The sequence below is a fragment of the Puma concolor genome, chromosome E1 (genome assembly GCF_028749965.1).
Source record: "Puma concolor isolate L17-30 chromosome E1, mPumCon1.1.hap2, whole genome shotgun sequence".
In the NCBI taxonomy this organism is placed as follows: domain Eukaryota; kingdom Metazoa; phylum Chordata; class Mammalia; order Carnivora; family Felidae; genus Puma; species Puma concolor.
This window is the reverse complement of record NC_141680.1, coordinates 9,610,573-9,633,311: the sequence shown is the minus strand read 5'-3', so window position 1 is coordinate 9,633,311 and position 22,739 is coordinate 9,610,573. Positions and strand designations below refer to the sequence as shown.

At 43.1% G+C, this 22,739-nt stretch overlaps 1 protein-coding gene across 3 annotated transcripts; it reads right to left on the bottom strand.

The window, feature by feature from the left end:
- Window positions 1–550: 550 nt before the first annotated feature.
- On the bottom strand, window positions 551–20,816 carry ZNF287 (zinc finger protein 287). 3 transcript variants are annotated; one of them, XM_086686098.1, is made up of 6 exons: window positions 20,661–20,816; window positions 18,780–19,380; window positions 18,048–18,148; window positions 16,104–16,230; window positions 15,532–15,618; window positions 551–6,694 (listed from the first exon to the last, which is right to left on the bottom strand). In XM_086686098.1, the coding sequence occupies exons 2-6, from the start codon at window positions 19,180–19,182 to the stop codon at window positions 5,127–5,129; spliced, it is 2,286 nt and encodes a 761-aa protein (XP_086542224.1). In that variant the 5' UTR covers window positions 19,183–19,380; window positions 20,661–20,816; the 3' UTR covers window positions 551–5,126. The 3 variants fall into 3 exon arrangements, with proteins under 3 accessions (XP_086542224.1, XP_086542226.1, XP_086542225.1); XM_086686100.1 differs by lacking the exon at window positions 20,661–20,816 and adding an exon at window positions 20,421–20,601; XM_086686099.1 differs by lacking the exon at window positions 20,661–20,816 and adding an exon at window positions 20,021–20,073.
- Window positions 20,817–22,739: the final 1,923 nt, after the last annotated feature.

The window sequence follows — 22,739 nt, the reverse complement described above, 5'->3', positions numbered from 1 at the left end:
TATCGTGGCGTGTCGAGCAAATGGCGACGTGGTCAAATGCACTACTCAACCTGCAGAGCGGTTATGTGGTGGCCTCACACGTTTTCACATGACTTGAGCAAAGTGTGGCAGATACACTGAAAGGGGTAGATCGGGGGCAGGATGAACATTTACCTGGTTATGAAAGAATCAAAACGAAAGCTGATTAAAAGCCTGAAATGAGGTAGTGGCAGTGGGGATAGAGAAGAGACTGGACTGGAACACATGGAAAGTAAAGCCAATAGGATGGTAACTACAGGTGAACTAGCCTCTCAAAGTTACCGTGAATTAACATAGAGATTTGGGGATGAAAGTTCTGTTTTAGATTAAACCACTGAAGGTACTTTTGAGATAGTTCCAGATGATAACATTGACTATATGGTTCTGAAGCTGGGGAAAGATCTGGGTGGGAGACCAAAACTGAAGTGAGGGGAGAGAGGAGTGCATTCTTGATGGGGCTAGTCTCATTGAAAGATCTGAATTTAGGAAACTACAGAGAAGGGGAGACAAAAATAAACCTTCCATGCTCTAATCTCATCAAAATACAGTTTTATAAAATTGTAGGTACATACTGTTTGTGCTCGGGATTTCCATTAGCATTAATTTTACAGGAAGAATTCAACTAAGTGCCGGAGGCATGGGTCCGGACCCTTATTCTGTCGCTGTAGGACCGTATGACCTCAGGCAAGACACTTCAGCATCATGGGTATCACTTTCCCCATCCATACAGAGGACTTAGCGTTGCTTGCGAGTTCACACACATATTTACACAGATCACTGTAGTGCACATGCTTGCCATTCTTAATGGCTACAGTGTTCCAAGGGGCTGGTAACTGTAGTGAAATATAGAGCCAGGAAGAGAGTAACAAAATAGAGGACTAAGCACATTTACAGGCACATGCAAGTGAATCGATACCAGAAGATACAGTTGAAGAATGAAACCTAACACTCTTAGTTTTGAAGACCAAATAAAAGTTTAGCAAGAAAAACTGGCACTTAGATTTGCAGGAAACAGATCGTCAGGGTTCAGATTTAGATCTTATCAGAAACCTGCCTTAAGGAATGTGATGGGAAAGATGATTAGCTTATAAATACATGAATTACCAAGACATGTAATAGTTAAGACATACTAGGTACCACATATTAACTGACATGCTCCCTTCCTTAAACTCTGCTGGTCCTGGTACAAGACGTCTTGGGGTTGCGCTTACTGCTTTTTAGTATACCTATCACTTCCGTCCTCTCCAGTTTAGCTGTATGCTTAAAAGGCTAAGTTGTCTGCTCCCTGGTTTGTCCCGGTATGTAATGGCGGCTCTTAGAGATTCTGTAAGTGACGAAATGAGTGCAGAGTTGCCTTTACAAGAACTAAGTTGAACAGTTAAGACCCAAAGGCTACCTGCTAATGACACCCCAGCAGCAACGAGCGTACCTAGCGTCCAGATCTCGGTTTCTAAACAGTTGCTGACTTAGCCAGGGATTGCGGGAGACATGGCTCATTCCGCATCTGGGGCATTGAACCTGAGATCTCGTGTGTCAGAAGGCAGTGAAGTCCCCAAAGGCTAGACAAGGAATGACAAGGGACGTAAGAGCTACTGGAAGGGTTCCAACTGGCCACACGTGGGACAATCTGAGCAACAGAAACAATGGCCATGATTGACGTAAACACATGGAATAATCGGTCATCACTGCCAACTCCTCACTCTGAAAACTGGTAAGTAAAGAATTTAAGTAGCACCTTGCCTCTAGTGCGCTTCCAAATGACAGAAAGCTCTGCCTTACAGACTTACGCATCGGGAAACGTTGAGAGAATGATAGAAAATTGCCGTTTTGCCAATCTTAAGGAAATAACTGATTTGGGGAACGATCGTCATCACTGGGTACTACAAGTACCAGGTGAAATGTTCTTGCTGAACAAGCTATCCACACCCTGCCAGCGTCAGTCCGGAGTAACTGCAACGGAAAAAACACATCTGCACATTGGGAAGATACGGTGATTACCATGATTCACATCACGGATGGTCAACCAGATACTAATAAGACTTTTGATTTGATGCAACAGGAGACACATCAGTGAAGTGTTAATATTAAACATGTATATTTAACCTGAATCCAATCAAGGCTTTGGCCATAAATACTAATTTACAGAAGCCACAGGGGGTACAGGAACAAGATAAACCATATGTAAACAATCCGTTAAATCCTGAATGTGAGACATTCTACAACTGACCTGCTCTATTAAAAAAAAAAAAAAAAAAAAAAAGTCCTAGAGAAAATCAGAAGTGGAGACACCTGGACAGATGAAACAGACATAGTAATTGAACATAATGTGTGAAACTTGTTGGGATCAGCAGGGAAAATTTAAACATGAAACATTAAAGATTAGAGAATTCTTACTCATTTTTCAAGGTATGTAATGTATGTGGTAATGTGAAAGTCCTTATTTTTATGAGATGCATGCTGAAGTATTTAGGGGTGACATGTCACGTCTAAGTAACTTTCCAGTCGTTCAGTAAAAAATGTTAAAATTTAAAGCTAGGTGGTAGATATACCGTTCATTTTATTAACTTTTCTGTATATTTCAACATCTTTGTAATAAAAAGTTGTGGAAAATAAGACTATCTGCTAAAAAAAAAAAAACCAAAAAACTTGAATTACATGTGGATCAGACAACTGTAAAAAGTGGGAAAAATACACAAAGATCCATGATTCTCCACTATTCTGTTACTGTCTAAGGGCATCCATTGCCTCAGCGTATCAGTGGAAGACTTTATAAATGCATTATTTACATAAAACAAAGGCAGGAAATACAAATCAAAGCGAAAAAAGGCGCTATGGACTGCAATACTCCACACATTCATGCCAGGAGGGGAAAAAGTGTTGTGTAAGATTTGAAGTGGCATTATAAATAAAAATTGCATCTTAAGTACAACGGTTATTTCTAACATGGTAACTATGGCATAAGCCTAACTCGAGTATTATGCAACCTGAAGACAATCTACACTTTGTGAAGGAGGATTCCATGACATCAGGGTTAACTGAGGTGAAGACAAGGGAAAGCAGTAGCTTCTTGAAGAAAACACTCAACAAGAAAGCCTTGAAGATGCTAGCACCCCAGGTCTTTCCTTCGGCACCTGTCTGCAGGACGTTTGCTATCAACAGTAACATCCAAACGAGACTGCAATGGTCAATCATATGCTTAAAATGGTATTTATGGCACCAGAATTTAGATCAGTTTTTCTTCATCTAGCTCAGGAAAACTTCCTGTGCAATGATGTCCCACGATTTCTTTAGGAATATCCCCACTGTTAAGAATTCTGATTCTTCAATTTTAAGTAGTTCCTCTTACCCAGCGAATGACCAGTATTTAAGTATTTCTTTGCATGTGTGCACAAAAGCATTTTAAATTCAACCACCTTCACTCCATATCCGTTAATTATACCTTATTACTCAATTCTAACTTACCTACTTATTAATTCAACCGACACAGATCGACCACAACCTACACGCAAGGCACTGAAGAAACAATTAAGAGCAAGATGAAATCTCAGCTCTCAGAATATGGTCTTCTATTCTGATCGTGGAATGCTGTGGATATTAAGCACAATAGTATCTTTACCTGTTTCTATTTGCATTTCTGCCTGTTTTCCTTTTATGTTCAGGACCCCACAAACTTAGTTAATGTTGTCTAGTGATTGTTGCATCAATGAGTTTCTGCATCAATGCTTTCTCCAGTAAATGTTTTGACATTTTAAGAGTAATCCCTATTTTACTTACATGTATGAAAAAGAACCAATTCCAATTATTCTTTTCAAATCAGTTGCTTCATTTTTAGTTCTTTCTTCTAAACAGGCTGAATTTGGTCTTAATTAGCCACTCTTACTTTCTTAGGTAACCCAAGTCCGACAATAGTTCATATGGTAAGTTACCTGTGTATTCTTTCTTCACTGCTAAGTTTTCACCCTTGATTTTTTCCCTGACCCACTTTCTGTAGTGAACTTAAATCTATTTTCCATGATTTTTCCCTCACACTATGTAAATAGCTGCTTTCACTACTGCTTTGTCTTGGGATATGGGATTGCATTTGGCGACCCATTTTAGTACGCTTCCTATGTCATTCTGTGACAGTACTTAATAGTTAAGACCATGTCCTTTGTCACATTTCACTACTTTAGTAAGCTTTCTGTTGTTAAATCAGCTGTGGTTTTCAGCACAAGCCCTGTGAAGATCCAGTTGGGAAGTCTGGGCCCTGAGCACAGTAGGCACTCGAGAAATGGGTCTCAATGGAAATGGGCTTTCTATGGCAAAATAGCCACAGGGGAACCTCAAGTTATGAGTTTAGGAGTCAGGTGAAAAAAAAAAAAAGGTAACTTTCTTATTTTTTCCTTTAGGATGACAGATGTCAAAACCTAGTGAAACTAAGGCTAATATGTTTTAAAGGTGAATTTAAGGATGGGTGTTTAATTTTTGCCTGTTTAATTTGTACACGTCTAAAGGTTATATATACGTTAGTTATCCTAACAGATCATGTTTCATTAAGCTTCTCTTCCTTGAATATTTCAGTAAAGGAAAATGTAATTACACAGTTGTCACATAGAAATTAAGATACCTTCCACTGTATATATTTTGCAAACCTACTGGCTCCACATGGCAGTTATGGCATTAATAGGAAAAGGGAAGGGAACCCCTTATGTATTTAAGGCTTCAAAGCTGGGAAGTAATAAAGGCCTTAAAGCAGCTTTTTCAATTATCCCAAGATTCCCTGCTAGTGTGAAATCCCTACTTGATGGAAGCTTTCCCAAGTTACATTCATAAGGTCTCATTAAGAAGTACTTCAAATACACTAAGAGTTGATGAGTTACAGATTGGGTTTCTCTCTGGAATGAATTGAACTAGTGTCAAATAAAGGTTAAGAAGTGAATAAAGTTTTCTTTTTAAATTTCACATTAAATTTAAATAGCTTATATCCACATTACTAATTCTGATACTTCTTTTGATACTTCTGCTGATATCTAACATATATTGCACTTCTTTTGAATAATGTTTTAACGGAGCACAAAATAAAATTCGGGTGAACTGTAAAACCTAAGTCAAGTCATCTGCCACATCCATTAATTATGATGTCTGGCACCAGTATGAACACGCTGATGCTGAATGAGGTTCGTACTCTGGGTGAAGGTTTTACCACATATACGGCATGCATAGGGCTTCTCCCCTGTGTGAATTCTCTGGTGTTGAATAAGGCATGTTCGCTGGCTAAAATCTTTATCACATTCATTACATTTATAGGGCCGTTCTCCAGTATGAGTTCTCTGATGTTGATTAAGTGACGAGGAATAAATAAAAGCTTTCCCACATTCATTACATTTATACGGCTTCTCTCCGGTATGAATCCTCTGATGTTGAGTGAGATTGGCACCCTGTCTATATGCTTTCCCACATATATTGCATTTGAAGGGTTTTTCTCCATTATGAATTCTTTGATGCTGAGTAAGGTGTACGCTCTGGCTGAATGCTTTTCCACACACGCTGCATTTATATGGTTTCTCCCCAGTATGTGTTCTATGGTGTTGAGTGAGGTTTGCACTCTGGCTGAAGGCTTTTCCGCAGATCTTACATATATAGGATTTCTCTCCAGTGTGAGTAGTCTGATGTTGAATGAGAGTTGAGGAATGAGCAAAGGCTTTTCCACATTCATTACATTTATAACACTTCTCTCCGGAATGAATTCTCTGATGTCGAATAAGGTAAGTACTCTGACTGAACACTTTCCAACACTCGTTGCATTTATACGGTTTCTTTCCGGTATGTATTTTTTGATGCTGAAGAAGGTGTGTACTCTGACTGAAAGTTTTCCCACACTCGTTGCATATATAAGGTTTTTCACCGGTGTGAACTCGCTGATGATTAATCAGTGATGAACTGTGGCTGAAGGTTTTACCACATTCCAAGCATTTATATGGTTTCTCTCCAGTATGTGTCCTTTGATGTATAGTCAGGTGTGCACGCTGACTGAAGTCTTTTCCGCAGTCATCACACTTATAGGGTTTCTCTCCAGTATGAATTCTCTGATGTATGGTAAGGTGTGCACGCTGGCTGAAGGCTTTACCACACTGGTGGCATTCATATGGTTTTTCTCCGGTATGCATTCTCTGATGTGCAATAAGGGATGAGATATGCCTAAACTCTTTCCCACATTCTTCACATTCATGAGATTTTTCTTTGGCATGGGTACTTTGGTGTTTCACGAAGGACGGGTTCTTCCTAAACTTTTTCCCACACACGTTACACTTATAAGGCTTCTCTCCAGGGTATATCTTTCTATGTACAATACCATATGAGACATGATTGAAGGTTGCCCTGCCTTCATCATACATAGTTTTATTATCTGATTGGGTACCGAACTGAATAATTAGGTTCGAATGCTTTTCAAAACTATTTCTATATATATCATATTTACTAAGACACTCTTCCATAGGGTCATCTTCTTGTGAGAGGACGGACTTCAAAGGGGAGTTTCTTCCGCTGGTGGGAATTTTCCTGAAGGTATCTGCTGCTTGCCTCTCTAATCTGTCATCGTAGTCATATGGTTCCTCCAACTTGATGGTCTGAGTACCAGTCTTTGTGAACTTAGAAGTATCTGTAACTGGAGTACACTCTTGGGCTTCTGTTTTCCATTCTGAAATAAAAAGAATATAAAAATATAAAAAGTTATCCTCTATTTGGAGAAAGGAAACTGCCAAAACAGAAACAAGATACTGAATGGGAATAAAATGCCTAAAAAGACTATGGCCTGGACAACCTCACAATGTGGTACTTAAAGCTTGGGAAAAGAGAGGGGCGCCTGGGTGGCTCAGTTAGTTGAGCAACCGACTCTTGATTTCAGCTCAGGTCATGATCTCAGGGTGGTGAGATCGAGCCCCACATTAGGCTCTGTGCTGGGTGGGGAGCCTGCTTAAGAGTTTCTCTCTCCCTCTACCCTTCCCCACTTCTCTAAAAAGAAATAAAGGTTTTATTATAATTTTACAATTATTATTTTAATTTTATTATACAATCCTTATTTAAGTTTTTAAAAATTATTTTATTTAGAAAGAGAAAGAGTACGAGTGAGGAGGGGCAGAGACAGAGGGAGAGAGAATCCCAAGCAGGCTCCCAACTGTCAGGGCAGAGACCAATGCTAGACCTGAAGTCACAAACCGTGAGATCATGACCTGAGCCGAAATCAAGAATCGGACGCTTAACCAACTGAGCCACCCAGGCACTTCAATAAATAAGATCTTAAAAAACAAAACAAAACAAAAACAAAACAAAACAAAACAAAACAAAACAAAACAAAACAAAACTTGGGACAAGTGACTGCAGAAAACCGGAAGACCAAACCGTTGAAAAAGGAGAGGTTCCTCACTATTCAACATGGGCACAGTGCAATAAAATAGGTTAGGTCAGGTGACAGGATTACGAGAAGTGAAAACACTAGTAAGACTTGGGATAACGTGGCCTCACTTCATGGACTGATTCGTATAAAGTAGATGCTAACTCTCATTAACTCCTCCCAGCCTGCTCAGCACAATCCTACATAATATTCCAAAAGCAATTCCATGGAGTGCTCTCCAGGCTCAAACATCTCTAGTAAATCTCTCCTAGTAATAGTTCTCAAGGTATAGTCCCCAGACCGGCAGCATAAGCGGATCACTATCACCTGGGAGTGTGTTAAACTGGTGCCCATCCAGACAAGCCCCATCAGAAACTGTGGAGGTAGGGCTGAGCCACCTGTTTCAGGAAGCCCTCCAAGCGGTTCTGATGTGCACTAAGGTTTGAGGACCAGTGGCTTAAAGGAGAAACGTTTAAAAAGTTCAAAATACCTCCACTTGACATACTCTGTCCCTAAATAATCCAGCTTTGCCTATTCTACTGTATCTTCTACCAAACTGCATAGTTAGCTTAACATTTAAATTCTCCACGTAACTTCAAGCTACTTCCTCATAGCACCTCATACGGGGGCCATATGAAAACCAGACTTAGGCATTCTCTTAAGGTAATTTCTCTACCCATTAAAACAATGGTACGGCCCAGCTGCTGTTTGTCCTTCTAGGAATCCTAAGTACAGATTAGCTTGAATCATATGAGCTTGCCTTTCTATAGGTCAACGTGACTGAAATACCAGCAGTCTCATGATTCAACCATATATGTCGGGGCCATTCAGCACTTGGCCTTGCATTATTACTTCAGAACTTTGTGTGTTTCTTTTATTTCCAACTTAGACACAAACTCTGGGAAAGGCTTATGCTTCTTTTATGCTTCCTTCAGAAAATGGCCCAAGACTTGATATGGTGCCCACTCAACTGAATTGCTGGAATAAATGACAATAATTTGTTGTAAAAAGGTGAACCAGGGGCGCCTGGGTGGCGCAGTCGGTTGAGCGTCCGACTTCAGCCAGGTCACGATCTCGCACTCCGTGAGTTCGAGCCCCGCGTCGGGCTCTGGGCTGATGGCTCAGAGCCTGGAGCCTGTTTCCGATTCTGTGTTTCCCTCTCTCTCTGCCCCTCCCCCGTTCATGCTCTGTCTCTCTCTGTCCCAAAAAATAAAATAAACGTTGAAAAAAAAAAATTTAAAAAAAAAAAAAGGTGAACCAAATGAAAGCATACACATACACACAAAAACAAAGTAAACAACAACAACAAAAATCCCTGACTTCAAACCTAGCTGCAAAGCAATCATAGGTACTGACGCCTATTGTTTCCAGTAGGAGGGTGTAAAACAAATTTAAATTATGGTATCTTTTTCCCTTGAAATCAGGTAAAAAACATAGGACTTCCAAATATTAAGAATTGTGTAATGGAATATAATCAAATATGGGTTTTATAATATAGCAAAAGTGACGCCGGGTAGTTCAGAAATTTTCTAAGATGCAGACCAAAATATAAAAACCTTACAAATGGGGCGCCTGGGTGGCTCACTTGATTGAGCATCTGACTTCGGCTCAGGTCATGATCTCACAGTTCACGAGTTTGAGCCCCACATCAGGCTCTGTGCTGACGGCTCAGAGCCTGGAGCCTGCTTCAGATTCTGTGTCTCCCTCTCTCTCTGCCCCTCTCCTGTGCGCGCTCTCTCCCTCTCTCAAAAATAAATATAAAAAAAATAATAAAAATAAAAAAAACCTTAATATATCCATTCCACAGACTCATATGCAGTCATTAAAAATAAGAGCTGCCATCGATCAATAAATGATGAGAGTAGGGATAATGGAATATTGATAACTGATAAAGATAACTAGGTAGGTTCACATACATTGACATGTAAGGGTGTATAGGACACATTATGTAGAACAAGATCCACTCTGTGTAAGGATGTGCTATATGTAATATAGATACACCTACACAGAGAGTAACAATCTAAGGGGTGAAAATCCTGGTAATGGGTGAGGAGAGGTAGACAAATACTTCATTTTCCTTCCTTGTACTGACTGAATTTACAAATGACTTTTATTACTTTGATTCAAACACAAACATCATAGTTGACATTAGAAAATGCTTGGGAGTGATGTTAAATGAAAAAAGTAGTATCATAACTAGCATGAAAATGCACTGGAACTAGACAAATATCAAAGTGCTAACAAGATTACAGGTTTTTAAAAAATACTTTCCAATTTTCAATAAATTGGATATATGACTTTTATTGCTATTTAGTACTAGAAATGTAGTTATAATATTTTTATATAACAAAAATATTTAAACACAACTCTCTCAAACCAGGATTTGTCCCTCTCCCCTCCAAAAGAACAAAATGAGAATGTTAAGGGACTGTACAGGTAGAGGTGTGCAGGCACACACACACAAATGAGAGGACCAGAAGCTGAGTTTTATTCTGATTCCAGGAAACCGGACAGTCTATGGCAGAGTGCACCGTATACCTGAAAAGTACTAAAGTGAGAACAAGCTTAAAATAACAAGGCTGAATCATGACCATGAAGAAATGGATATAATATACATTTAAAAAAAAATTTTTTTTTCAACGTTTATTTATTTTTGGGACAGAGAGAGACAGAGCATGAACGGGGGAGGGGCAGAGAGAGAGGGAGACACAGAATCTGAAACAGGCTCCAGGCTCTGAGCCATCAGCCCAGAGCCTGACGCGGGGCTCGAACTCACGGACTGCGAGATCGTGACCTGGCTGAAGTCGGACGCTTAACCGACTGCGCCACCCAGGCGCCCCTATACATTTTAAAACCAATCAGCTTACCGGAAATTCAAAAACCGATGTTACTAAACTGTGCTTAAATCTATGTATTTAACCAGAAAGGGCCGGTTGGAAGTGCTGAGTGTCTAGTCAACAGGGCCAAAAAATGGTGCAATACTTCTAGCAGATGAGATCAGTGTTGACTTAGGTAACCAAAGAAAGCTTCAGGGAGAGGTAGGATTGGAGTGGAACCTGAAAGAATGGCTATAGGTCCTGAATAAACAACTATCAAAGTTCTGAGACAGGAGTGGCCAGTGAAGACCAATACTATTGTTCTATTTGTGAATTATCAAAGTTTCCGTTTCCTGAAGCATGACTAATCAGGTATCCAAACCAAAGGCTCAACTTATGATGTATCTCTACACTGGTAAGAAAGGAAAATCCTCAGAGGCCAAAACTCAGGCAAAAGCAGGGAGACAGGAAATCAGCAAGAGCTGACGGAGACAGCTCCTCCATCTGTTTACTGACCTTACACTTCCATTTTGAGGGGCAAGGGCCCAAGGGCCAAAAAACAAAGCCTGAGGCCCTAACAAGGAGGGGGTGCTCACAGGACTCCTGAGCATAGAGGATTACACTCTGCTGAAGGACTGGCTAGAAAAAGCAAACAAAACTTAAAAAAAAAAACAACCCTCACTTCTACATAATCTTTTCTCAGTCTTGGTGCTCTTTGGAAGAAGAAAATTCTCCTCCTAAAATACATAACCATAAGCTGTCCCCTCTTGTGAATTTACAGTGCCAATGCATGCTACCTGAAAATCAATCTAAAAAACTTCTCAGGTTCAAATTAAAGTGATCCCAGGGGCGCCTGGGTGGCTCAGTCAGTTAAGCGTCCTGCTTCAGCTCGGGTCATGATCTCGCAATATGTGAGTTCGACAGCTCAGAGCCTGGAGCCTGCTTTACATTCTGTGTCTCCCTCTCTCTTTGCCCCTCACGCACGCATGCTCTCTCTCTCAAAAATAAATAAACATTAAGAAAACAAGCGGTCCCAGACTGGCAGTACCCTCCAGAAGACTATCCTGACTTCTAGTTCAGGCTCACTTCCATTATGTCATGCATATTTTCTCAGTGTCTAGAGTGTGCCAAAATCATTCCACAAAGAATTTACTGTGGTAGAGGCACGTTCTGTGCTATAGGTATATATAGGTCATTCTGCTATAAATTATGAGAAGAATTAGCTTTTCAAATAGCGTGACCCTTAAAATATCTAATGACCAGGTAAGTTAACAAGTATTAGAAGTCAGTGACTTAAAAAAAAAAAAAAAAAAAAGGCAACAGACAAGCAAGAATCAAGAGTCTAGTGCACTTCTCTTGTAGACAGAAAGACACGTAAGAGTATCTTTATGATTTCTATTTGCAAAGAGAAACATGGAAGGAAAAACCAGAAATAAATAGGGGGTAGATTGGAACAGAGCAGAAGGGATGGGAGCATATACCTTTCTACAGAGTTTTGACTTCTGAACCAAGTTAATGTTTCTACATACTCAAAAACGGAAGATTAAAAACCAGAAAACAAGAAAACACTAAAACTGAATACAAATAGAGTCAAACAAACCCTTAAGCCGTTCAGCAAACCCTTAAGACAGCTAAAAGGAAAGAACTGAAGGAACTTTTGAACTTAGTATTCTGTATACCCTTAGTGGGATATACTGTAAGGACAGAAAGGACTTTGAAGAAATTTTGAAAGTTACCCAGTTTGTTATTGGTAGTGATAGGTAGTGACCTAATTCTGAAACCATTTTTCTGTGTGTTACATGACAGGGCGAATCAATATATACTAGTGCTCTTGAGAACCAGGTTGTTCACCGTATGGAAAAGGAAATACAAGACGGAATAGCCTTGCGGTGCTGGATATCAGTTAGAGTTATCAGCGTGAACTCATGATTAAGAGAACCACATACATACATATGCATACTTCCCAGCTCTATCCACTGGAAGCAACGGTACCCACAGTAGTGAGCACACTTCCTGCCCACATTCTGGTTTCTAAGTACTATTCCCTATCAAAATGAACCAGGGTACTTAGGAGAGCCTCCAGGTCTAAGGTAGGCACAAGATGAGTCAAAAGAACATTCTGTTGTGCTAGAAAGCAAGAGAAGGATTAAAGACTAATGGGGACCTGTCAAAAGGACATTGGACTTGGTTTGCAGGGCTATTACCCAAACTGGGGACAAATGAGCATGAAAAACAAAAAACAAACCAAACCAGGAATTAGTGGACTAATAACACCCTGTAGTTGGAAAAATTCCACTAGTCTACAGTGCTATGTACACATAAAAATGAGACAGAAGGAGAACTGTGCTTTACAGGAGAATGCTAGTAATCCTTAAGAGAGGACTGAATTGGAAAATCACCATCTTGCAACCAGCAATATGATAAAGCAAGAATCAACAATGGAGGCCAAAAATGCTTAAATAAAATATTACCAGGGAATAGAATAGTCATGTGGCCTCTAAGTATCACTCCACAGATTGCTTACTGATTATAAAGAAAAAAACCCTGCACCTTTAAAATGGAGAGATCTGGCCAACAGCACCTTAAGCAAAATGAGTATCACTAATGAGACAAATGGCAACGCAAGGTACACACCTGAGGTTGTTTTGGTAAGAATATTTGATCTGAATCTAAACGTAAGGAAACAATCAGGCAAATCTAGGTTGTGGGTCATTCTAAAAAAAACGTGGCCTGAGGTGCCTGGGTGGCACAGTCAGTTAAGCATCCAACTTCGGCTCAGGTCATGATCTCATGCTCCGTGGGTTCGAGCCTCATGTCGGGCTCTGTGCTGACAGCTTGCAGCCTGGAGCCTGCTTTGGATTCTGTGCCTCCCTGTCTCTCTGCCCCTCCCCTGCTCACACTCTGTTTCTCTCCCTCTCAAAAATAAATAAACATTAAAAAAAATATTAAAGGGGCGCCTGGGTGGCGCAGTCGGTTAAGCGTCCGACTTCAGCCAGGTCACGATCTCGCGGTCCGTGAGTTCGAGCCCCGCGTCGGGCTCTGGGCTGGTGGCTCGGAGCCTGGAGCCTGTTTCCGATTCTGTGTCTCCCTCTCTCTCTGCCCCTCCCCCGTTCATGCTATGTCTCTCTCTGTCCCAAAAATAAATAAACGTTGAAAAAAAAAAATTAAAAAAAAATATATTAAAAAAAAACCTGGCCTGGATCCTTCAAAAAATGCTCCAAGAAAGGTAGGAAGGAAAGAGAAAAGAAAACAGAAAAGAAATGAGAAAAGAAACAAAAAGAAAAGAAAGAGAAGGAAAGGCAGAAAACAATTCTAGACTAAAAGGGACTAAAGACACAGGATAACTAAGTGGAGCACAGGATTCCTGACAGGAGATCCCGGAAGGGGGAGAAAAACTGCATGATATTTGGGGACAGTGGGGGAAGTCTGAATATGGGACTATACAAGATACACATCTTGTATAAATGTGAAATATGTGAGGGGAGAGAACGATGAGCCTATGTCGAAGAATGGGAGATACATGCAGAAATACGTGGGGGGATGTCATGATCCCTGCAACAACTAACTTTCAGATGGTTCTTTGCAAAAGCAAAGTGTGTGTGTGTGTGTGTGTGTGTGTGTGTGTGTGTGTGTGTGTGTGTAGAGATAAAAAGCAGAAGTGGCTAAATAATGGTAGCTGGTAGTTCCAGGTGACAATTACACAGGTGTTCAATGTACTGATTCTGCAACTTTTCTGTAGGTTTGAAGTTCTTGCGGAGGAAGGCAGGAATGGGAACACCAAAAAGCCCATCAACAAGAAACAGGTTCAATAATTTAGGAGACACACAATAAAATGTGATGCAGATATTAAAAAAAAAAACAATGACGGGGCGCCTGGGTGGCGCAGTCGGTTAAGCGTCCGACTTCAGCCAGGTCACGATCTCGCACTCCGTGAGTTCGAGCCCCGCATCGGGCTCTGGGCTGATGGCTCGGAGCCTGGAGCCTGTTTCCAGATTCTGTGTCTCCCTCTCTCTCTGCCCCTCCCCCGTTCATGCTCTGTCTCTCTCTGTCCCAAAAATAAATAAAAAAACGTTGAAAAAAAAAATTTAAAAAAAAAAAAAAAAAACAATGAGGAAGTTCTTTATATCCTCACTTGGAACACTTTTCAAAATATACTTAAAAAATTTTTTTTTGAGAGAGAGAGAGAGAGAGAGAGCGAGCGAGCTTGGGGATGGAGGGACAGAGCGGGAGAGAGAGAATCTCAAGCAGGCTTCACGTGTGAAGCTTGACGTGGGGCTTGACCCCGACCCTGGGACCTGGACCTGAGCAGAAATCAAGAGTCAGACACTCAACTGACTGAGCCTCCCCAAGTGCCCCTAGATATACTTTTAAGTAAACAAAAGCAAAGTACAAAACTGTGTGTACTTTGCTACCATTTCTGTTAGAAAATGGAGAAGACATTACAAAAAAATTTTTTTTCCTAAACGTTTGTTTTTGAGAGAGAGAGAGAAAGAGACAGAGAGACAGAGAGAGACAGAGGGTGAGCAGGGGAGGGGCAGAGAGAGAGGGAGACAGAATCTGAAGCAGGCTCCAGGTTCTGAGCCGTCAGCAGAGCCTGACGCAGGGCCTGGGCTCAAACTCGTGGACTGCGAGATCATGACCTAAGCTGAAGTCAGACGCTTTACTGATGACAGAGCCACCCATGCACCCTAGGAAGAAGCCCTTTTTATATTGACTTGATACGCAAACAAAACACCTTAACAGAAACAACTAGAAACAAGCACCAGTTCTTGGGTGCTGGGAGAAGCAGGAACTGGGTGAACGTGCTATACAACGAAAGAACGTTTTTGAATCTTCTGAATTTATACATTTTTAAATTAGAAAATAGAGTAAGTTAGGAAAGTGGAGGCAGGAGGCTACAGGGGTTTGCTGGTGAAACAGAATAAAAGAAATTTAAAAAGAAGGTTTGAAACTTCAAATCTTAGGGATATTCATGCATGCTTAAAAAGGAGGGCAGGAGGGGTGCCTGGGTGGCTCCATCTGTTGAGCGTGCAACTCTGGATTTAGGCTCAGATCATGATCTTGTGGTTCGTAGGATCAGGCCCCACACCGGGCTCTGCACTGACAGTGCGGAGCCTACTTGGGATTCTCTCTCTCTCCCTCTGCTCCTGTCCTGCTTGTGTTGTCTCTTCCTGAAAATGGCATCTGTCAGGAAGCAACGCCGAACAGTTCAGTGCTCTTGACAGGCTGGGATGTCTTTGGGGGGATGCCTTGGCCATACTTAAAAAACAGATCTCACTGCAGTCAGGCTCTGAAGGACAAACAATCCCACGCCAGCTGTGCTCTCACCTGGACTAGGGCCTTCTAAGATTTCTTTTATCACCAGCCATGGTTCTTCCAACATGGGAATCACAGTTGGTCGGTACACGGTCAGTCCTGTTCATGAGGAAACAGAAGGAGTTTTATCCCGGAGATAAACGGTTGTTCGAATTTTAATTACCTGACTTCTACTTATTTGTGAGGACAGACTTCTACGGGAAAACAATGGTTCACGGACAGGATGTAGTGGGAGAATTAGATCACTGTCCTTTCCAGAGCTAAAATGAACATTTCCTGCCACCCAAGAGGATATGTGCATAGAGATCATGGCGGGAGGAGATCACAGGAAAGGTAGGAAATGGGCAAGGCGCAGTGCTGTGTGGAAGCCCAGGGAAGCCGGACATCACAGTTTTCAATGACCCTTCACTTAGAAACCTTTTATTTGGGAAAAGGGAAAACATTTCTGTGCCTGAACGGGATGAGCACGCTCACCTCTAGGCCCCATTCTTGGCAAAATACTTTAGAGACCAACCCATTTTTAACAAGAGAGGAAAGGAGACTTGGAGGGTATGCTGGCAGGAGCGGGCGTAAATGATGCTTACCCAGAGAAACCATGTTCCAGTAGTTCTGTAATGTCACAGTCTTGTACAATTCCTTCTGTACAGGACGCATGATCTCCCAGTCCTCCTGGGTGATATCCACAGCCACATCTTTGAATGTCATTGATTCCTAAAACATCAAATATAACCTGGTTGAAGAACTCGTAGAATGAGGACAGTGAAAATGCCAAGTGTGTGTGTGGTGAGGGGACTCGCAGAATCTTGAGCTTCAGTAAGACCCTGAAGGTCTAGTTAACACCCTCACCCGAGTTATGGATGAGAACACCTGAATGGTCCTACAGGGGAGTCTGAAAATAAAGCAACATTTATCATCACGTTTTCGGCTGGCACTGGCGCATGCGTTGGTGACTGCATCTTAAAGAAAGGGCTTTACAAAGATGACACCCTTGAATGGTTGTGCTTTTTTGAGCTTTGCCTCAAGAATTCAGTGTGTTATTGGGGCGCCTGGGTGGCTCAGTCGGTTAAGCGTCAGACTCTTGATTTTGGCTCAGGTCATGATCTCCTGGTTGGTGAGTTGGAGCCCTGCCTTGGGCTCTGTGCAGATAGCCTGGGATTCTCTCTCTCTGCCCACCCACCCTCTCTCTCAAAATAAATAAATAAACATTAAAAAACATCTAAAAATCTTTAAAACTGGGACCAAACTCACACTGTTGAACTGTTATACTTTTAGATACATTTCTCAATCTGGCAAGGTTAGTATTCCTCTTGGCTCTTTTCTTCCTTTTGTTACACAAAACTGATTACTTCTCCATGTCTTTCAAATGAACTTTACGTTTCTTAAAAAAATTATATTGGGTTTTCAAATTACATTTTCAATTTATAATTTCGGGAGAACAGACGATTTATAGTTTTTAAAGCTTCTTTCATGTCTTACAGAATGATACACGATATGGATGTACTATAAAATTTATATTATGTTTAGTCCTAGAGATCTTAAATTTTGGGGGTGGGGAATCTTTTTTTGCTTTTAAGTTTATTTTGAGTGAGTGAGAGAGAGAGAGAGAGAGAGAGAGAAGGGGAGGAGCAGAGAGAGGGAGAGAGAGAATCCCAAGCAGGCTCCATGCTAGCAGCATAGAGCCCAGGGCTCGAACATATGAGCCATGAGATCATGACCTGAGCTGAGACCAAGAGTTGACGCTTAACTGACTGAGACACCCAGGCGCCCCTGTGCATGGAATCTTTTATTTCATCTTAACATCTGCCTGATTTTAATGTGTATGTACAAAAGTGATGTTTAAACATTTATTTTGGAGAGAGAAAGAGAGAGAGAGAGAGACAGCATGAGCAAAGGAGAGGTAGAGAGAGAGGGAGACATGGAATCTGAAGCAGGCTCCAGGCTGCCAGTGTCAGGTGTGTATTTTTACAGTAAAACTTTCTCTTAAGATGGCCTGACGTAACACAGACTTACGATCAACATTACACCACAAAACACATGGCCTTTAATTACTTGTTAATGAGAAAAATAACATTAGCAACCACTGCTTATTGATGGCTTACTGTAGTCCAGGCTAACCACAAGTCGCATAATAGTTAATCCTCCCAATCTAACAGGTAAATTCTATTTATTAGAGTGTAATAATTCAGGCCAAGTGTGGTCAAGTATCTTGCTCCAAATCATAGGTTCAGAACCACGAACTAAATCTGATCATCTGGCTGTGGAGGTCAATCCCTTAACCTCTATGGTTGCTGCCTTACAGTCAAAAAGTGAGGAAGGGCATATCTGGGGAAGGCTCTGGGGAGCTTATTTCCTACACAGGGCAGTCACTTACCTTAACAAACAGGGTGGATTTAAAGAGAGAAACTGATGTTTAAGTCCTAGATTGGGCTTTAGGGGACAAAGAAGTTACAGGGCCAGGACAGAAAACGTCCTCATACATACACCTCTTAATAAGCCATTTTAAAATCATAGAAGAAACCAACACTTACTTTGGTCACCAAGTCATTTAACCATCCTGCCTGGAAAGCAGGTCTTCCTTTGGGGTCTTCCTCTGGGGTCTCTTGGGGAAGGGCAGAGTGCTGAGGAGTAGCTAGGGAAGAAGGGAGACCGTGATGGAGATTAGTCCTATTTGAACAGCCTACAAAATTCTTCACCAGATAGATGCCTACACTTTCCTACAGTGAGAAGTGAGAAAGAAACCAAAACCAGCACCCACACTTCAAAGAAGCAGAGGGAAGGGCCGATGATTTGTCCTAAGATGTCAAACCAGGCTTCAAAAACAAGTCTGTTCTGGGACGGCTAAGGATACGTACTAAATTCACAATTTTCTACTAAAGCGTCATGTGATGTAAATTTTGTGTGTTGTGTCTGAACAAGGAAATGTTTTCTGGACCCTTTTCTACCTTTCTGCAAGCATGTTACTGTAAAACCTAATTCACAAAAGCAAATGGTTTCTTTGCAGAATGGTTCAAACCTCTGCAGGTGAAATTCCTGAGGGCTCCCACAGGGGTAATTTGGTTTAAGCCTTTGGGTAATATGTGTGTGTGGTCTCCAGCAGTCTGGCAGGGGCACACCAGGCAGGACGGGGCGCACGTTCAAGTGTGTTCTCACTCACTGAGCTCTGCTCTTGCCGGTTTCTTTGAAGGGCTGCTCTGTGACAGTCCCGGTTAGTCTTCTCTAACCACCCAGGACTCTTCCCCTCTCTGCCCTACAATCCTCACCTTCCTCTTCTAGAATCTGAGTCAAATCCTCCACCAGAGTCACCACTTCCTCACTGCTCTCTGGGTACTGGGACTTCACCCACGTCCTAACCTCCCCAGGCAGGATGGTCAGGAACTGCTCTAGCACCAGCAGCTCCAAGATTTGTTCCTTGGAGCGAATCTCAGGTCTTAACCATTTAAGGCAGAGCTCTCGGAGTTGATTCAATGCCTTTCGAGGACCAGCTATGTCTGGATATGGGAAATTTCGAAAATTCTGTCGACAGGTCTCAGTGTCACGCAAGAGTCTCAAAGCATGCGTTTCCTTCTCCACATTGTGGGGTCCACTCTGAACCTTGTCTGGCTTCCACATTAGAAGGATTTGGGAGCGTGAAGAACTGGTCATCCTCTTGCACGGGGAGAACATTGCTACAGACAGGAAGGTCAGTCTGGCAGTATCCTTTATTTTTCCAGTAGTGAGCCAACTGCTTGAAGTCTCATGCTAGAGCCACAAAGACATTCTCTCAAGGGCTGCTGCAGCCAGGGGCAGAACAAGGTCAAGGTAGAGTCAGCAGCCTTAGTTACAAATTTGGAGCCCAGAACTTGCAGGGATGGTTAAGAGACCCTAAAACACAAGAACAGACCACAAAGTCAAGAATTCCTGGTGCTCTTTGCTATGCGCATACACCAACAGAGATTGCTTACTCAGTCTGCACAGATAAACACAATCGGACTTTACCTTGGTCTTCCTCCCCTACATCCTTAGATTTGTATGATAAGTGCAATCTGTTGGGGACAGGGGATGGGACTGCCATCAAAAGGTGGTGATAGAGGGGCACCTGGGTGGTTCAGTTGGTTAAGTGTCTGACTTCGGCTCAGGTCATGACCTCACGGCTGGCTCGTAAGTTAGAGCCCCGTGTCGGCTCTGTGCTGACAGCTCAGAGCCTGGAGCCTGCTGTGGATTGTGTCTCCCTCTCTCTCTGCTCCTCCCCTACCCGCGCTCTGTCTCTTTCTCAGTAATAAACATTTAAAAAAATATTTCTAAAGAATTAAAAAAAAAAAAAGGTGGTCATAAAAGCAAAGGTGGTCATCTGGATCATGAGCCAAACAACAGATCAAACTTCTAACTTGTTGAAAAAGAAATTAAACTTTTACAGAGGGGGCAAGAAAGCTTCAGTATTTTCCTGTTACTTACAGAAGCTGTAAAGGACGGAACTACCTCTCAAGAACAACAGAGCGAATCTATTAGGTACTTAAAACGATACCTGAGAATTTCTTCTTAATAAAGTGCTCAAGGTTCCCAAGGAAACTGTCAAGGAAAAAAGGGCAAGCCATTTACCTGCTTTGCATATTAATGCCAGACTACTCTAGCTTTTAGCTATCATCAGAGGGCTGGGGAGACGAGCCGGTAAGACCGGGGGGGGGGCGGGGAGTAGAAGAGGCTGGTGTGATTTGAAGCCCTTTTAAATGCTTCTACAGGAGACAATTCCTTAGGAATAAATATGAAACCGGGATTCCCGAAGAAAACCTCGGAACAGGCCAGAAGACCTGGAGCACGGACACCACCTGTCCGCGGGCCCCAGTTCTGAGCCCTCCTCAAAGCTCAGTCGTGTAACCAAAGCCAACTGTGTACCAGGCCCTGCAGGGGAGACGCGCCGGCCTCACCCGTCGCCTGCCCTTCGCGGTCGGGTCTCCCTAACACCTCTTCGGCCAGGGGGTCGCGGGCAGCGGGGGACCGAGTGGGGACCCGACGACGCGCTGAGCTGGGACCGGGCCCCCCACAGCAACCTCCACCCCGCGTTCGTCTTCTCCGCAGGCCGCGAGCACGGGCTCCCGCGCGTGGACGGGCTGGGGCTCCGGCCTGACCGCGCGGACACTCGCGCCCGGCGCCCTCGACATCATTACCTGTCGCGGGGACCCGGCGGACGCGCAGCCGGAGCGGCCCGAGAGGCCCGGGGCAACAATGGCGGCGAGGACGCGGGCGCCTGCGTGGCGAGCTCAGCCCCGCGCTGCAGAGGGGCCTCTGGCTCCGCCACTTCCCTAACCCGGAAAGCACGACGTGTCTCGGCCGGGAGCCTCACCTTCCAGCCCGCGCCTGAGAAGCCTGGCCCAGAACGCGCCGCGCCTCTGCTCCGCCGCGACCTCGCCTCAGCGCCACTGCGCATGTGCGCAAGGAGAACGCTGCGCGCCCGCTGAGCCAATCGGAAGCCGCGTCCCGGCCCTCCCTCCCGCCGGAGCCTCATTCCTTGGACCTGTCTCCATGGTAACCTCCTCCACCCATCACTGCGACTTGCTCGTTTAGGCTGCAAGGGTCTGAAAGGAACTTTAAAGTTTCCCTGGTCAGAAGCAGGTCTGGTAGATGACTGGGAGGTCGGGGAGCAGCTAGCATCCGGGCGAGGGGGCTGCGGATGGGTGGTTAAAGCTCCGTGCTAATTAACTAGAGAAAACCTGGTGCCAGAGTTCCTACAGGAAGGATGGGCAGACAAGATGTGGGTCTAAAGGTAGAACAACCCAAAGTGCGTTTTCGGGCTTTACTGTGTGTACACATTCACTCTTAAATGTTCTGAGTCCCTCCTAAGGAATCTGATCTTGAGACTCAGATCGGAGAAAGGGATAGAGAGCGTGTTGTTTATGGAGACACAACAAACCTCCATAAAACCCTTGAAAATAAAAGGATAGAAAAACATTCCAGGTGTTCCTGTTGTCTACTACTGTGTTGGCAAACCACCCAAAACTAAACGGTTTTAAAGAACAACCATTTTATTATGCTCATGGATTTCATTGGTAAAGAATTCGGAAGGGGAACAGTGGGCACGGCTCTTCACTGCTCCACTGTGTCTGGGGGCTCAGCGGAGATGATTTGATGGCAGGAAGGGTCCATTTCCAAGATGGCCTCTTCACTTACATGTATTATGGATGGGCTGAGATGGCTTACGGATGAGCTCAGTTTGGATTTGAACACAGTGGCCTTTTCCATGTGAAGGACTCAGGATCGTTGGATTTCTTACATGGCGTCTCTGGGCTTCAAGAGCACATGTTCTAGTGAATAAGAAATCTTCATGGCTGATGACGACATAGCTTTGGAAGTCACATAACATCACTTCTGTTACACATTTGATCAAAGCAGTCATAAGTCTGTGCAGAATCAAGTAGAGGCAAATGTAGATTCCATCTCTTGACGGGAGGAGTGTCATAGAGTCTTAATATTACCACAATAGGCACATTTGAACAAAAAAGAAACTGGGAGTGTGATGGTCTTTCATGTGTCCACTTGGCTAGGCTACAGTCTCCGGCTATTCAGCGAAACACGAATTTAGGTGTTGCTGTAACGGTATTCTGTAGATGTGGTTAAAGTCCACAAACTCAGTTGAATTAAGGAGGGGACATTATCCTAGATAACTTGGGTGGGCCTGATTCAATCAGTTGAAAGGCCCTTTTTATTTTATTTTATTTAAAAAAAAATTTTTTTTAACGTTTATTTATTTTTGGGACAGAGAGAGACAGAGCATGAATGGGGGAGGGGCAGAGAGAGAGGGAGACACAGAACCGGAAGCAGGCTCCAGGCTCTGAGCCATCAGCCCAGAGCCCGACGCGGGGCTCGAACTCACTGGACCGCGAGATCGTGACCTGGCTGAAGTCGGACGCTTAACCGACTGCGCCACCCAGGTGCCCCGACAAGATGGAATTTTAAACAATCACAAGGGAATACATAAGCATGTTATCCACTTATAGAAAGAAAAATTGACAAAGACGATATAGCCACCATTGAGGTATGTCCCTAACGATAAGGCCTCAAGAGATACTAGCAGTAACTGATAACTGCGGGGCGCAAAACATAAATTAACAACTGAAGCTGGAAACTTTAACACACCCTCTAGAGCCACCGTGCTGGGCTGCCAGGATCCCCTTTCAGGGCTGGGGCACCTGTTCCCTTGGTTGCTAGTGTGTTTGGCTGCCAACAGCTCATGACAAAACACCTCTCTG

Bases quoted from the DNA above. Each gene is read 5' to 3' on its own strand.
- ZNF287 (XM_086686098.1), bottom strand. From the start codon at position 19,182: ATGTTCTCCCCGTGCAAGAGGATGACCAGTTCTTCACGCTCCCAAATC. The intron at 18,149-18,779 runs GTGAGGATTGTA...CTTCTTCCCTAG, and splicing joins TCAGATTCTAGAAGAGGAAG to CTACTCCTCAGCACTCTGCC. The intron at 16,231-18,047 runs GTAAGTGTTGGT...TTGATGTTTTAG, and splicing joins TAAATGACTTGGTGACCAAA to GAATCAATGACATTCAAAGA.